Source organism: Aphelocoma coerulescens, chromosome 2, assembly GCF_041296385.1.
Source record: "Aphelocoma coerulescens isolate FSJ_1873_10779 chromosome 2, UR_Acoe_1.0, whole genome shotgun sequence".
NCBI lineage: Eukaryota > Metazoa > Chordata > Aves > Passeriformes > Corvidae > Aphelocoma > Aphelocoma coerulescens.
Genome location: NC_091015.1, coordinates 15,056,919 through 15,069,545, shown reverse-complemented (window position 1 = coordinate 15,069,545; position 12,627 = coordinate 15,056,919). Strand labels below are relative to the sequence as shown.

The 12,627-nt window shown below is 37.2% G+C and overlaps 1 protein-coding gene across 6 annotated transcripts in view; it reads right to left on the bottom strand.

The window, feature by feature from the left end:
* Positions 1-501: 501 nt before the first annotated feature.
* ZNF438 (zinc finger protein 438) overlaps positions 502-12,627 on the bottom strand; it is a 53,713-nt gene continuing 41,587 nt past the window's right edge. For 3 of the 6 annotated variants that reach the window (XM_069006535.1, XM_069006532.1, XM_069006533.1), the window contains exons 5-7: positions 11,950-12,054; positions 5,611-7,384; positions 502-4,513 (exon numbers count right to left, since the gene is read on the bottom strand). In XM_069006535.1, the coding sequence (XP_068862636.1) occupies positions 3,901-4,513; positions 5,611-7,384; positions 11,950-12,054 (2,492 nt within the window). In that variant the 3' untranslated portion in view covers positions 502-3,900. The remainder of the gene's footprint in view (positions 4,514-5,610; positions 7,385-11,949; positions 12,055-12,627) is intronic. The other 3 variants (XM_069006537.1, XM_069006538.1, XM_069006536.1) reach the window with 2 other exon arrangements.

Sequence of the window (12,627 nt, the reverse complement as noted above, 5' to 3'; positions counted from 1 at the left end):
CATAATTCATCCCATCATTTCTAATGCTTACCCAGAAAAGTCAATACAATTTTAAAAAATAAATAAAAAGGAGAAAGCTTCCTTTGTACTCGACAGCATCAGGAGTATCATATTTTACAACACCTCTGGTACTACTACGTCAAAAAAATTGCCTAACAAGCACAAGTAGAGAAGTATGTTATTGTCATTTCTCAGGATTTCTTAAAGGTTTGTCAATAAGGTATTAGAAATTCACCCAAGTCTGAAAACCAAGTTATTTTTACACTCAAATTTCTAGTTTCTGTTTGGGAACTGCAGAACAGTCAGCCTCATGAAGTCATACACTGAAACCTAAACCTACTTCCATGTTTCCCCACATTGTGCATATATATATACATATATATACATATATATGCAATGCCACCAAGACTCTTTTGAGTCCATGGAACATGTCCGCTTGTTTAGAAAAAAAAGAGACACATTTTTTACTGAAACTTGCTTGCAGACTCAGGTCTTCTTCAGTACTCCTCACCAAGAAAAATTATGGCAATTTAATAAAAAGTGAAGAAAATCCTGCAATGTGACAGATCAGCTATAAAAGCACACACTGAAATGAGGACAACCTTTAAGCCATCAGAATTTTCTTCATGAGACCAGATTTTTTCTGTGTCATACTCAGCACAGAGAGATTTTCATTTTTCAGAGCTCTACGAAATTTGACAAGCAAACCTACTACAGTTAATAGCATTTTAATCTTTATGCATAACAATCACAAACCTACATTGTACAGGTTTGATAATAGTAGCTGACAGCTGAATTTGGAGTATACATTTCGTTCCAAAATAGATGCGCGTGTAGGTGGATGTGTTGTAGAAATACAATGTACGACATGGCTGAGCCTAGGTAAGCTGGTGATCCTCTAAACATCATCTGCACGAAGTTAGGGCAGAAATCTGCTCCTTTAAATACCTGTTCATCCTTCTTATGACACTTTCTTTAAAGAGCTCAGTGAATAGTAGGTAAAATAAGTATCTAATGAGGTATGACAGAAACCCTGATTGAGCTAAACAGCAGAGAGCTGAATTCTAATAAATAAATGAAGCAAAACATTTACTGCCAGCAACTATGTCAAGTTAGACATAGGAAACTGTAGCTATGCAGCTGGAGAAGGGCAATAGTCTGCAAGCCAGAAAAGTGGTGGAACTCCTCCAGCTTTGATTATTTATGGTGTGATGATGAAGGAACAACTTTCCATGTGATGAACAGCTTTAAAGTTGAACAGTGAAGCTGAGAGAGAGATTTAATAAAAAATCAGAGGGGAACAAAACTACAGCTACAAAAACAATAACATTCGGTTTAACAATTTAAAAATGTAATTTGTGTGCAAAACCAGATGTTAACTTTTCCAGCTTCAAGGTAAACAGCAAACTGTGTTCATAACAACCCTTCTGCTGGACAGCAAACACACACTACCTAATGTTGCAGTATGTAAGGCTCACTTCGGACCTCCAAATCTTATCAAAATGAACACAAATGCCAAATAAACACATTTTAAACAAAGGACACATCTGTATTTAATGCAAAGCTATTTTCAAAAGTCCCAACCTTTCATAATCTACCATAATCATAATAGTCTGAAACATAAGAATGCTTTCAGGCTCAGAAAAAAAAGGCTTCTAATTTTAAACATTTATGAGGACACTGAGAAGTGGCTTAGAACCATGCTTTAAAACATCTTTTCAGGCTTTAAACTGCTGAAAGCTGAGACCCCTTTACCCATTTGGCCTGAAGAAAGGGAGAAAAGTACAAAAATATGATGAAAAGACTGCACATGAAAATTTCTATTAAAGAAAACGCAGCTGACTCCTTCATTCCAGCCCCTTCCTCCCATCACCACTGCACCTTCCCCTCCAGGCAAAGTGCACTTCTTGCCTGATGAACACCCCCACACAACTCATCTACATCACAGACTCTGATGCACCACTGTTTTTAACAAATATTTTTTGAAAATAATTTTAAGGGGCCACTCTGCCATTGCTGATGCTGTTCCTGAACAGGAGGGACTTTGCCTCAGCACTGCATTGATGCCTGCTCATTTTAAACTATACCTTGGGATGGGTGACTTAATGTTCATTCCAAAAAAAGATCATGATCAAACCTTTTAAATGGTTTTTCCCAACTCGTAAAATGCATGCTTTATGCTGGGAATAAATTTCCCTTTGATATAGTGTAACTATGGGAAGGAGGGATTGTTCTCACATTTCTGTTTCATGGAAAACACCCTGCTGTTTGTTTTTTAAAGTTAAAGGATTAAGTTGCAGGAGTAAAAAATGCTGCTAAATGCAACACACTCTACTAAGTTAAATACAGCCTCAGTCTGATATGAAACACTGACTTTAAAAATAGCTATTCCTTTCCAAATGTGCCAGTGAAAATAAATATGAATATATTGTAGGCATTAAAAGATGAATGTGTCAAGAATAAGAACACGTACTACTTTTAAGGTAATTCAGCATAAAATACCCCCAATATATGAAAGTGAAGAAACAGCCAAAAATATGAATTTATAGCACCAGATAGTAGGAAGGAAGTTTTGAAAATCCATGGGAATTCTTCTACCTTATCAGGCACCTGTACAGTTCTATGAGCATTTTCTTTTTGTCTTTTATTATTCTTGATTCCTGCCTTATAGTTCAACTTCAGGGCAAAGCACCATACAACAAGAAATTGCATTCAAAACTATCAGGTCATCAAAATTGCCTTTACTGTTTAAAAACAAGACATATCCACAAAATATTGCAACAGCCTCTGGAATCCTACTCAGAAAGCTCAACATTTTTAGATCTCATGTTTTTATCACCATAATTTTTGCAAAACAGCGAGCGGCGACCCAGGCCATTTTAGGAATGACTCTTTCATCAATGCAGTCCCTCAATTACAGCTGACCACAAGAAGGAATGAATAGAGTAGTACTGTAGGGACAGTACTGGTATATTTTTCAGCTTGCCCTCTGACATGCTCTGACTTCTGCTGGAGAGTGATGTAGTGATTTCTTAAGACTGCCTCCATTATTGCTCCCAAAATAATTCAGAGGTACATAAGGCTTTAAGCAGTTTAAACACCAATTTCAAATTGGATTCAATGGTTTCAATAACCTTTTCATCAAAACCAAGCTCCAGAACTGCATCTCCTTACAGCCTGACAGGACCTGCCCCCTGGAGATGTGCTGGGCTCCATCTTAATGTATGGCAACTCATCTTCAACCCAAAAAGCTAAAAAATACTTGTAAAGGCTTTACTGCTAAAATGCAGAGATCTTTGCTGTTACCAGGACAGAACTGAACACAAAAACACCTGCAAGCAATGAATGTGGTTGAAGATACAGAAATCAAGACAACAAGAACTAAAAGTTCTTAAATTATAGACTATAAAGCTCCTGAGTGCCGGCTGCATGTAAGCACATTCCAATGATCAAGAGAACTGTATGGAAATATGCATTTACCAGAAAATCTGGAAGCATAGTTGGGACCTGAATTCTAGTCAGGTTTGTAATTTCATTCAAGATTGAGATTACTACATATAAATTGATTTATTTTTGTGTGTACAGTATAATTTAATTTACAAATCTATTTCCTTGAGATTAACCATTAGTATTGAGTATTTGCTGTTATAAAGTTCCTTAGGCATTAATTTTAAGTACAATAATTAATAATCAGATTCCATGTACCCATCTGGAATGATACTGAATAAATACATTTTCTAGTCACCAAAATAAAGGTTAGTATAGCTTTTTAAAAAATCCCCAACAAACCCAACTAACAAACCTTTGAAATGATACATCTGTTGAGTTAGTTTAGCAAGACAGTGAAAAAACAATTTGGTAAGGTAGTTAATGTTTTTCATAGCATTGTAGAGTTAAGCATCAATATTCACCATTATCAGAAAGTTCAATAATTCCTTGTTTTGATACCAAAGTAAAAATTGTCCATAAAGTGGAAGGGTCTTCACAATTATGATGACTCTGCCAATGATCACAAAGATCCTCTTTTCTTCCAAATAACCGTTTGCATAAAATGCAGTTATAGCCCGCTTTAGACCAAAATTCTATTTTTTTGCTTGGTGTACCAAACCCCACATTTTGCCTCTCCTTGGAGGCTTCACTACTTCCTGACTGAGTCAGTTCACTTTTAGGTAAAATATTGACATTATTTTGATGGTGGGAGTATATCTGTCTCTTCGGTTTTGGAACAGTGTACAGCTCCTCCTGACGGGCACTGCACTTTGCTAAACGTCTTCTCTCGCTGCGCTGTTTCCACAAGTGGGTTGTGTGTTTCACCAGTTCCCCCTTTGTTCCTCTGTTTCCTTGCAAAATCCCTTCCTTTACTCTTCCCTGAATCTCTTCTCCATGACAGCAAAGTAAGTGAAACTTCATTTCACCAAAAGACTCTGCAATAAACTGGCATTGACCACATTTGACCTGTAATTTCACTTCTCCCGGGTTATGGAATAGGTCCTCAAAATTGCACTTATTTCCCCTGTTGAAAAAAAGGAAATACAAGCTATTTCAGTATTAGCCAGGCAGAGAAAAGGGATGGCAATTTCTGTCCTTATAAGTTCCAAGAAGAGATGACAGTCATGAAACACTTTTAATTAAAAACAGGCATTGTTTCTACAGTATCTGATTCACTCGAAAGAGGAAAAAAAAAAGAAACTAAATAAATAATAGTAAAGCTGGTTTGGAAAGAACTGAAACCAAATGACACTTCTGAGCTTAAGAATTGCCTCCAAAATTAGCCATGGTAGAAATAACCTTTTAACAACAGCTACTATGACAGCTACTAAGACTGACAGAAAAGTACTGCTGTTTCTCAGCCTCAAGACCTTAAAAATTTCTAACTGATGCTCTAGAGAGTGGAGCTGTGCAAAGTAAAACGAGTAAAATGGAACTGTAGTGTTGCAGTGAGGAGTTACATTAAAGCCCTGAGTATTCGTCAGTGAAAATAAATGCACAGTGGAACAAACAAAAAAGGCAACATTTAAACTGTATCAAGAGATTTCACCCCAAAATCATAATAGAGAGGTAAAAGAATGTTCTATCCATCTTAATATGATAAATTAACTTTTCTACTTGGCTGAGTGATCACAAAAGCAGCAGTAAACTCAGGATGGATTAGCTCACAGCACTCCCTAAAAGGAAATGGGATAATGATATTTAAGAAGGAAAACAAACTGCAAGCTAATGCTGAAATATGAATTGTTTTTCGCTTACTGCAGTTGGCTCCCTTATCTTCTAGGGAAAACCCCAAAGTGGGTAGGACAGAAGATGCAGATTAACAGAATGCTAACCACAAGAAATCAACTGACCCAAATATGGAAGTATATTGGGTGTTACTAGAATATATGCAAAATTACTTTGCATATTCAAGTGTCAATAACGATTTATAGCCAATAAATCAGCTAAAATATACTGGTTGATCTAATGGATTGACTAGATGCAAATGGAATATTTAAACCTTTAGGAATCTCACTTGGGGGAAAAAAGCAACAATTTTCCTAATGGTGAGGTTTATAGATTTCCACTGACAACTTAAAATCCAGTTTTCATTAGCATTTAATTAGTGAAAACTCTCACCTCTCTGTAGCTTCTTCTGCCTCTTTTATATTCCTGTCTCTCTTCTTTAAAGTATCTTGCATCTGTTGCTCACTAGTAGAGGGCTCTGTGCTAATAACAACCCTGTGGACTTCCCTGAGGTGGCCAAAGTACACTTTTGCATGGCCAAAAACTTTAGCACAGAATTCACAGCACACCAACTTTTTGGGTTTGCCTTCGTTGTGATGAAGCTTCATATGGGTGCTGAGGCTCCCAGAATGGATATACGCCTTCCGGCAGATCCTGCAGCTGTACGGCCGCCGGCTCGTGTGCGTGTTCATGTGGTCCTGGAGATGGTGCTTAAACTGGAACGTGTGGTTACAAACATGACATCTGTGCAGCGGCTTAGGGATGCCTGAACATGTATTTCTACTTAGATCACTCGATTTAGCTGATGTAGCATCACTATTCTTGGAACTTAAACATTTATTGGCGAGTGAGCCATTTAAAAATAAGTCTTGCTCGTGAGACGGTGTCTCTGTGACTGCTGCAGGAGTCAGCGGTGCAAGCGCCTGCGCAGCCACCGCTGGTTTTGGTCTGATACTGCGGTATTTTTTCACTGCTTCTGCTTTATTCCTTCGCTTGGCCTGAAATGCCAATAAATCATCCGGGCCTCTTTTTTTCCTCCCTCTTCTTTTAGAGGCTGCACTGTTCAATTTTTTAAGGCTGTCGACATCATCCACTTTGCTGGATGGAGAGAAGGTATTTTCTCGAATGGTTTGTTTGGGTACTTGTGTAAATGATACAGCTAATTGCTTATCAAAGGCTTTGGTTTTCATCAAAGATGGTATCTTTTCACACTCAGATTTTAGTGAATGACCAGATATATCCATAACATTAGTATTCAGCTTAGATTTACAGAATACTGAATTTTTCATCCTTGAGTAAGGCAAAATAGGAAGTTTTCCTTTTGGTGCTGATGGAGTCATCTGAATTGCACTGCCAAAAACTGCTGGTGACAAAACAGCAACAGGATTTGCAGAATTTGTGGGGTTTTTCTTTAGTTTCTCAGATGTCATAAGTGACTCTCTTGTGGTTTCTGATGCTGTCTTCACAGAGTGTAGACTTAGTTTCAGGGGATTAGTTGTACTTGCTGGCTTGGATAGGGAGTCTTCAACTACAGATGGTCCAGAAATACTATTGCTAGCAATTTCAGTTTTGTTCATTAAAGGAGATCCAGATTCCCCACAATTGCTTTTATTTATTAATGTAGCAACTCCAATTTCAGCTGAGTCACAGTCTCTTATCATCCCTTGCTCAGCTGAATCTGAACTAGAATGAGCTTCAGGACAGTCTTCAGTTAGAGTAGTCATGGAGGAAGTCTGTGGTGAGATTAGTGCTTTGGTAGGAATCTTGTTACATGCACTCAAACCAGAGATTTGTGCTGGTTTTTTGTCACTCAGCAATTTATTTCTTACAGATTGGTACCTGGGGATGGGCAACTTTAGGTTTTCAGAAGGGGCCACAGCCGACTGCTGAACTTGCTGTGTTAGGGCAGGTGCAACACACGGCACAGCCAACAGGGAAAACGTCCCCTTGTGAGCAGCCACCTGCATGACAGCATAGTTCTGAGCTGGTACCACCAGTGGCTTGGAACCTGAAGCTGAAATTGGTGTAATTGGCTCAGGCAAAGATGACTGAAGACAAGAAACCACTCCAGATGTTAAAATTTTTGGTACCATTTTTGGAGCAATGGTTCTAAACTGACTTTTCTTCTGAAAACTCTGTATTATATCCGAAGGGGATTTCTGTTTATCTGTAAGAATAACATAACAAAGATGTCATATGGTACACAGTATTTTTAAAAAATTATTCTCTCAAAAGTAAAACTGCTTGCAAAGGATACTATTACACACAAGCTTATAAAAAATATTTAGGCATTTAAATGACCACCAAATTAAATTTACAATTGCAAAAGTTTCATAGACATAGCACTGTCTGAAGCAACATGTTTGAACACATACATGAAAAAAAAATCTTTTTAATCAAATATTAATTGGATGTTTCATTCAAGGTTAGAAACTACATGACATTTCAGAACAAATACAACCATAAGCCCCTTCAGCCCTGGAAAAGCTGCAATAGCATGCTGCCAATACTCTGCTGGAAGAACAGGGACAGGATTTAAGCTCCATGACACAGAACTTCTCTGAGCACCAGCTCTGATCATCTCTCTCAAACAGAATCATGCTCTCTTTCAAACTTTCTCAAATATTTTGAATTTGTGGGTTTTATCAGATACAGACCAAAGTTTGCCCGATGAAGTCTTAGAAAAATTACTGCTGCAAAACATGTAAATAATGTATAATAAAATCAAAGAAGACTTAAAAGAATATGTGAATATGACCTACTGTTAAATACCCAATCACAAAAATTACTCATGTGCCACTAACCCACAACAGAACTACTGTAGTAAGTTATTTAAACATTTTCTTGAAAGATGCAATTTATCAATGTTACATCACAATTCCTTCCTGTTTCTACTTGTGTACATAGAAGTCACAAATGGTTTTAGTAAAGAAGAATGTGGAGGATAATTCAAACAAACAAAAGGAAAAAGATAAAATTCATATGATATAATATGCATTAGGCAGCAAAGACACCTTCTGACCTTTCAGATTCCACAGAAAAGGACTTGATACATAGTTATTTGTACCACTACCATTTAATCTATCAGTCTCATTACCCACTCCCAAATTCAATTATTGATGCTTCCAGTTCTTAAAACTTGGGATAGGTTTCCTAAAAAAAGGAAATCCCAACAATCTCAACCACTGAAAATTCAGCTACAAAGACCCCAGGCGGAAAGACAATTTGGACATAAGCAAAAATAATTTTGAGAGAGGAATCACATTTGAATAGAACACGTGAAAGTAAATGCTGGAACCTTGAAATATTGTAGTAAGATAATTCCATAGGAAAGTTTCCATTCCTTGCCATTTTAAAGACTTGTATTACAAATGCATTTGTAGGTGACTCTGGATTTAAAAATGTAACTGTAAATTACTACCAACACTGGAAACTCCAGTAAATTTCTCTTAATCCTGGATGTTCTTCTCAGACGTCACGTACTTTGCAAAAAGCACTGCAAGGTACAAACCTGTCATGTTTCATGACCAGAACTTCTGAAGAGATATACACACATATTCATGGTATGCACATGTGCAGTAAAGCCACTGCCTTCAGGACATGCTGGATTCTCTGGGCAATCACATATAAACTCTACAGTTCATATTTAGTAGATCTGATGCTTTTCAAAACTCTTTGATCATTAGATTCATAGAGCAGTAACTATGCAGGGCACAAGCCTTTGATTGTTTTATTGCCATCTACTGCATCAAACCCCAAGTCCATTATGTACTTTCTTTATACTCCAGTTAAGTGAAACTACTGGGCACTGCCATAACTTTCTGCTCAACGTGTGTAGAGATGTTCTGAATTTCTATACATTCTGTGCAGACTAGGTTACTGTACATATGGAATTCCTACACAGATATTGAGATCCCTGCACACAGGATAAGTCCAGGCCTACAGAATTTGTGCAACCTGGAAAAAGCAGAAACATGGTGTGTTTAAAATTGTTTTCCTACAGCACTTTTTATTCTCAATTTTTAATTGTTTTTTTTACATTCTAGTCACTAAATATATATAAACTTCTACATTTTCAGCTGCTAATATTTCTATTAGTGCTCAGATGATCATTTGTTTCCTGCAAGGTATCTTCTTGTTGTTTTTTTGAATAAATAATTTAAGTACTTCTGAGAAGAACAATAAAATTATGTAGTGCATTGTAATCACTAACCAAACTAGCCCTGAACTTCAATGATAGTTACAGGTCAAACTGCATAGCTTAAATACAGCAGATGACAGAATAAGTGTACATCCCTTTTAGGGGACAGAGTCAGCTCTTATTTCTCCAGATTATGCTTGCCATTCTCCAAATCAGCAGCTATTCAGCTTGCCACAATATTCAACATGAAGCTGTTTCCATTCTCTTTCATTTCTCTTGTTCCTCTCCTTTTTTATTTCAAAATTTCATTCATTGATTTGCATAAAACTTTTAGGAAAGCCAGCATTTCAGCAGACTACTACCAGTGCTACTCCAAGTTACAGGGCACCCACTCTTCAACCAATGGTAACAGGAAAAGGTGGAAGTTTTGCTGTGGACATGCCACCTCTACAAATGGTAGCCACAAAAAACAAGGTTAATTTGAGGTTAGAAGGAAACATTTGTAGAAATAATGTATGGCACTAGCTCTAAAAAGAACCATATGTTTCTTAAATGCATTGACTTGCCTAATGCAAAATTAAGCAGTAAAATCACTTTTCTATAAAGAAAGTATCTCCACATATTTTCTCAGCATTCCCCTGGAGAATGTTGCTCTAGAAGCCAAGACCTTCATCAAAATCTAACACAAGATGCTCTTTGAAACAAGGTCTGTTTACACCAATATCCTTCTCACACAGTTAACACAATAATAAGAATTGATTTAACTGTTTGAGATGGGATTTTTACACAAACACTTTTTCCAACTAGTGTAATTTTATCATAAATAAGTTTTCCAGGCAAGCTATGTTTGGTACCAACCTTTAATACAACTTTTTTGTTTTGGTTTGGTTTTGTTTTTCCACAAGTTTACATTAGACATTTTAGTGCAGAAGTATTCATTGCAGTGCTTCTGGTAAGCAAAGGATACTCAACTCTGCATTTCCCTCCCCTCCCACACAGCTACTGTAGTTAAGCTGCTTAGCCAGTGCCTAAATATAGAGAAGGGCTAGATGCAGACTAGCTGTCTGATGATGCTTCAGACTTTGTTAACATTTTGCTTGTAGACTGGGAAAGCTAATTGGAAGAACTGGTGGAAGACTACTTAGCATCTTGGATCAGGAGAAAGCAGCCAGTCAATTCACAGACTGGAGATTCTATTGACCCCACCCAGAGCATGCAAGTGTCATCAGTGACCAAAATTCTCTTTTCCATTTATAGTTGGTGAAAAGTTTCAACAACTTCCTTTGCACACAGACAGAGAGATAGTAATTCACACCTTCACCACGCTGAAGGACTTGGATATGCTCTGGCTGCCTGGCTTGTGCAAAGGCTGCTTGGAAACCTCATATGCATCTTTCAGGGGCATTCCATTTCTTCCAAATTATTTCTGTCTCTGATTCAAAGGACTCATTTTGAATTGTCAGCTGTGACCTGAGGAAAAGCCTTTGTGCCTATGCAATCCCATGAAGTCTTTCACCTAAGAAGGGGAAGTTTCACTTAAGGGAGGCTGTGCAATGGCATTTGTGAGGATGGCCCTTTGTTTTAGACAACGTTCTTTCTACAAGTCAATCTGCAGATCCTTCACTGGAAGGCAACAATTTTTATACTTTCTTTAAAATTTTCATTAATAACAAAGGAAATAAATGAAAATATTAGATTTAGTACCTGAAGGAGGTAAAGGTAATTTTTAACTGCTGTTGTCCTCATTCTTTCAGATGGGTGTGAGTTGGGGCAACAGGTAGACACTTTTAATAATTACACACAAGGCTAAACCAAATGCAGTTCAACCCCTTTACTTTAGAAGTCTCAGTTAAAAGATTAATGGCTACCATGCTAGGACCTGCAAGTATCAAATCACTCAGAAACCTGCAGGATGTCATAAGCTTTCCTCCCTTCTAAATAACCTTAAAATTGTATAGAAGTGGACAGTGACACACCAATACAAAAATCAATGATGCATTAAATTCTCTGATAGAGCCATGCTGGGAAGAGCCCTCTGGAGGAAACGGAGTCTCCATGGGTTGCTGCTTCTTCATGGTTCCCCTGGCTTCCCAAGTCAGGTCTACTCCAGCCTAATCTGCCTTATTTTTGTACTTCTTTTAGTTTGTTCCCTACGTAAAGCACACAACAATGCTGAACTCACACACTGTAGAAAGTATCAGAAGAAATTTAATTTTCAGCACTATCTAGTCTATTTTGAAAATAACCCCCACAGAAACCACTGAGTAACAGTGTTCATTTTTTAAATAATCCTTGTAGGTCCACCTCAGTTGTGCAGGTATGTATTTAATTTGTGTATGAATGAACATATGAGAGAAAATAACACAAAAAAAAATATCATCTTGTTTTGAAGGAAAAGACAGAATACAGATGACGATTAATGAATATTCAATGCACATTAACACTGCTGAGTCTTTTGTTGACTTTGAAAGGAAGAGTATCTCTTCTGTGGGGAAAAAAAATGCACAACTTTCTAACACACAACATTAGATCTTCTTCTGCCAATAATAGTTAATCATTCATTTTGCCAAATCTCCATACACACTAAATACCTGTGGATACTGTCTTTCCAGAACAAGTTTCTTGCTTTTGCTGACCCAGCATACTTTGTTGGACACAATGTTTCTCTGCAGGATTAGCATGCAAAAAAACACCACCTGCAAAAGTACTTCAGTCAGTTAAAAATAGATCCCAGGACAAAAAAACCCAAAACAACCAAACCCCCAAAATCAACAAAACCCAGAAAAAGACAATATAAAATGGCAACATAAAACATTAAGTTTCAGCTAATGCATTAAGAAAACTACTACTTCTTGATCTTCACTATTTTTGTCTCCTCAAAATACGCTTTAAAATCCAATATATTACATGCCAAATGCAAGGTGATAGCTTAATAATTGAGTAAAGCTGGTTAATGTGGCAAACATATGGGATGGTTTAGCTTCACTGTCACGGCAGACAGTCAACAGCAGCAAAACAAATCACTTCAAAAAATGAAGTTTCAGTAGCTTTAGTGAGGAGTTTTAATACAGGGGCTAAATTCTGTGCTCATTTACACTTCCCATAATTCCATGTAAATACACTGCAGATATTATAGAAAACAGAATCTGGACTTCTGTGTTCAAAACCAGTTTTGCCACACACCTGTACAAAGTAAGATTAGTAACAAAGCCTACAAACCATGAGTGTCCAGCTCCATACATTATAGCAATTAATTTGCAGTTGTTTCT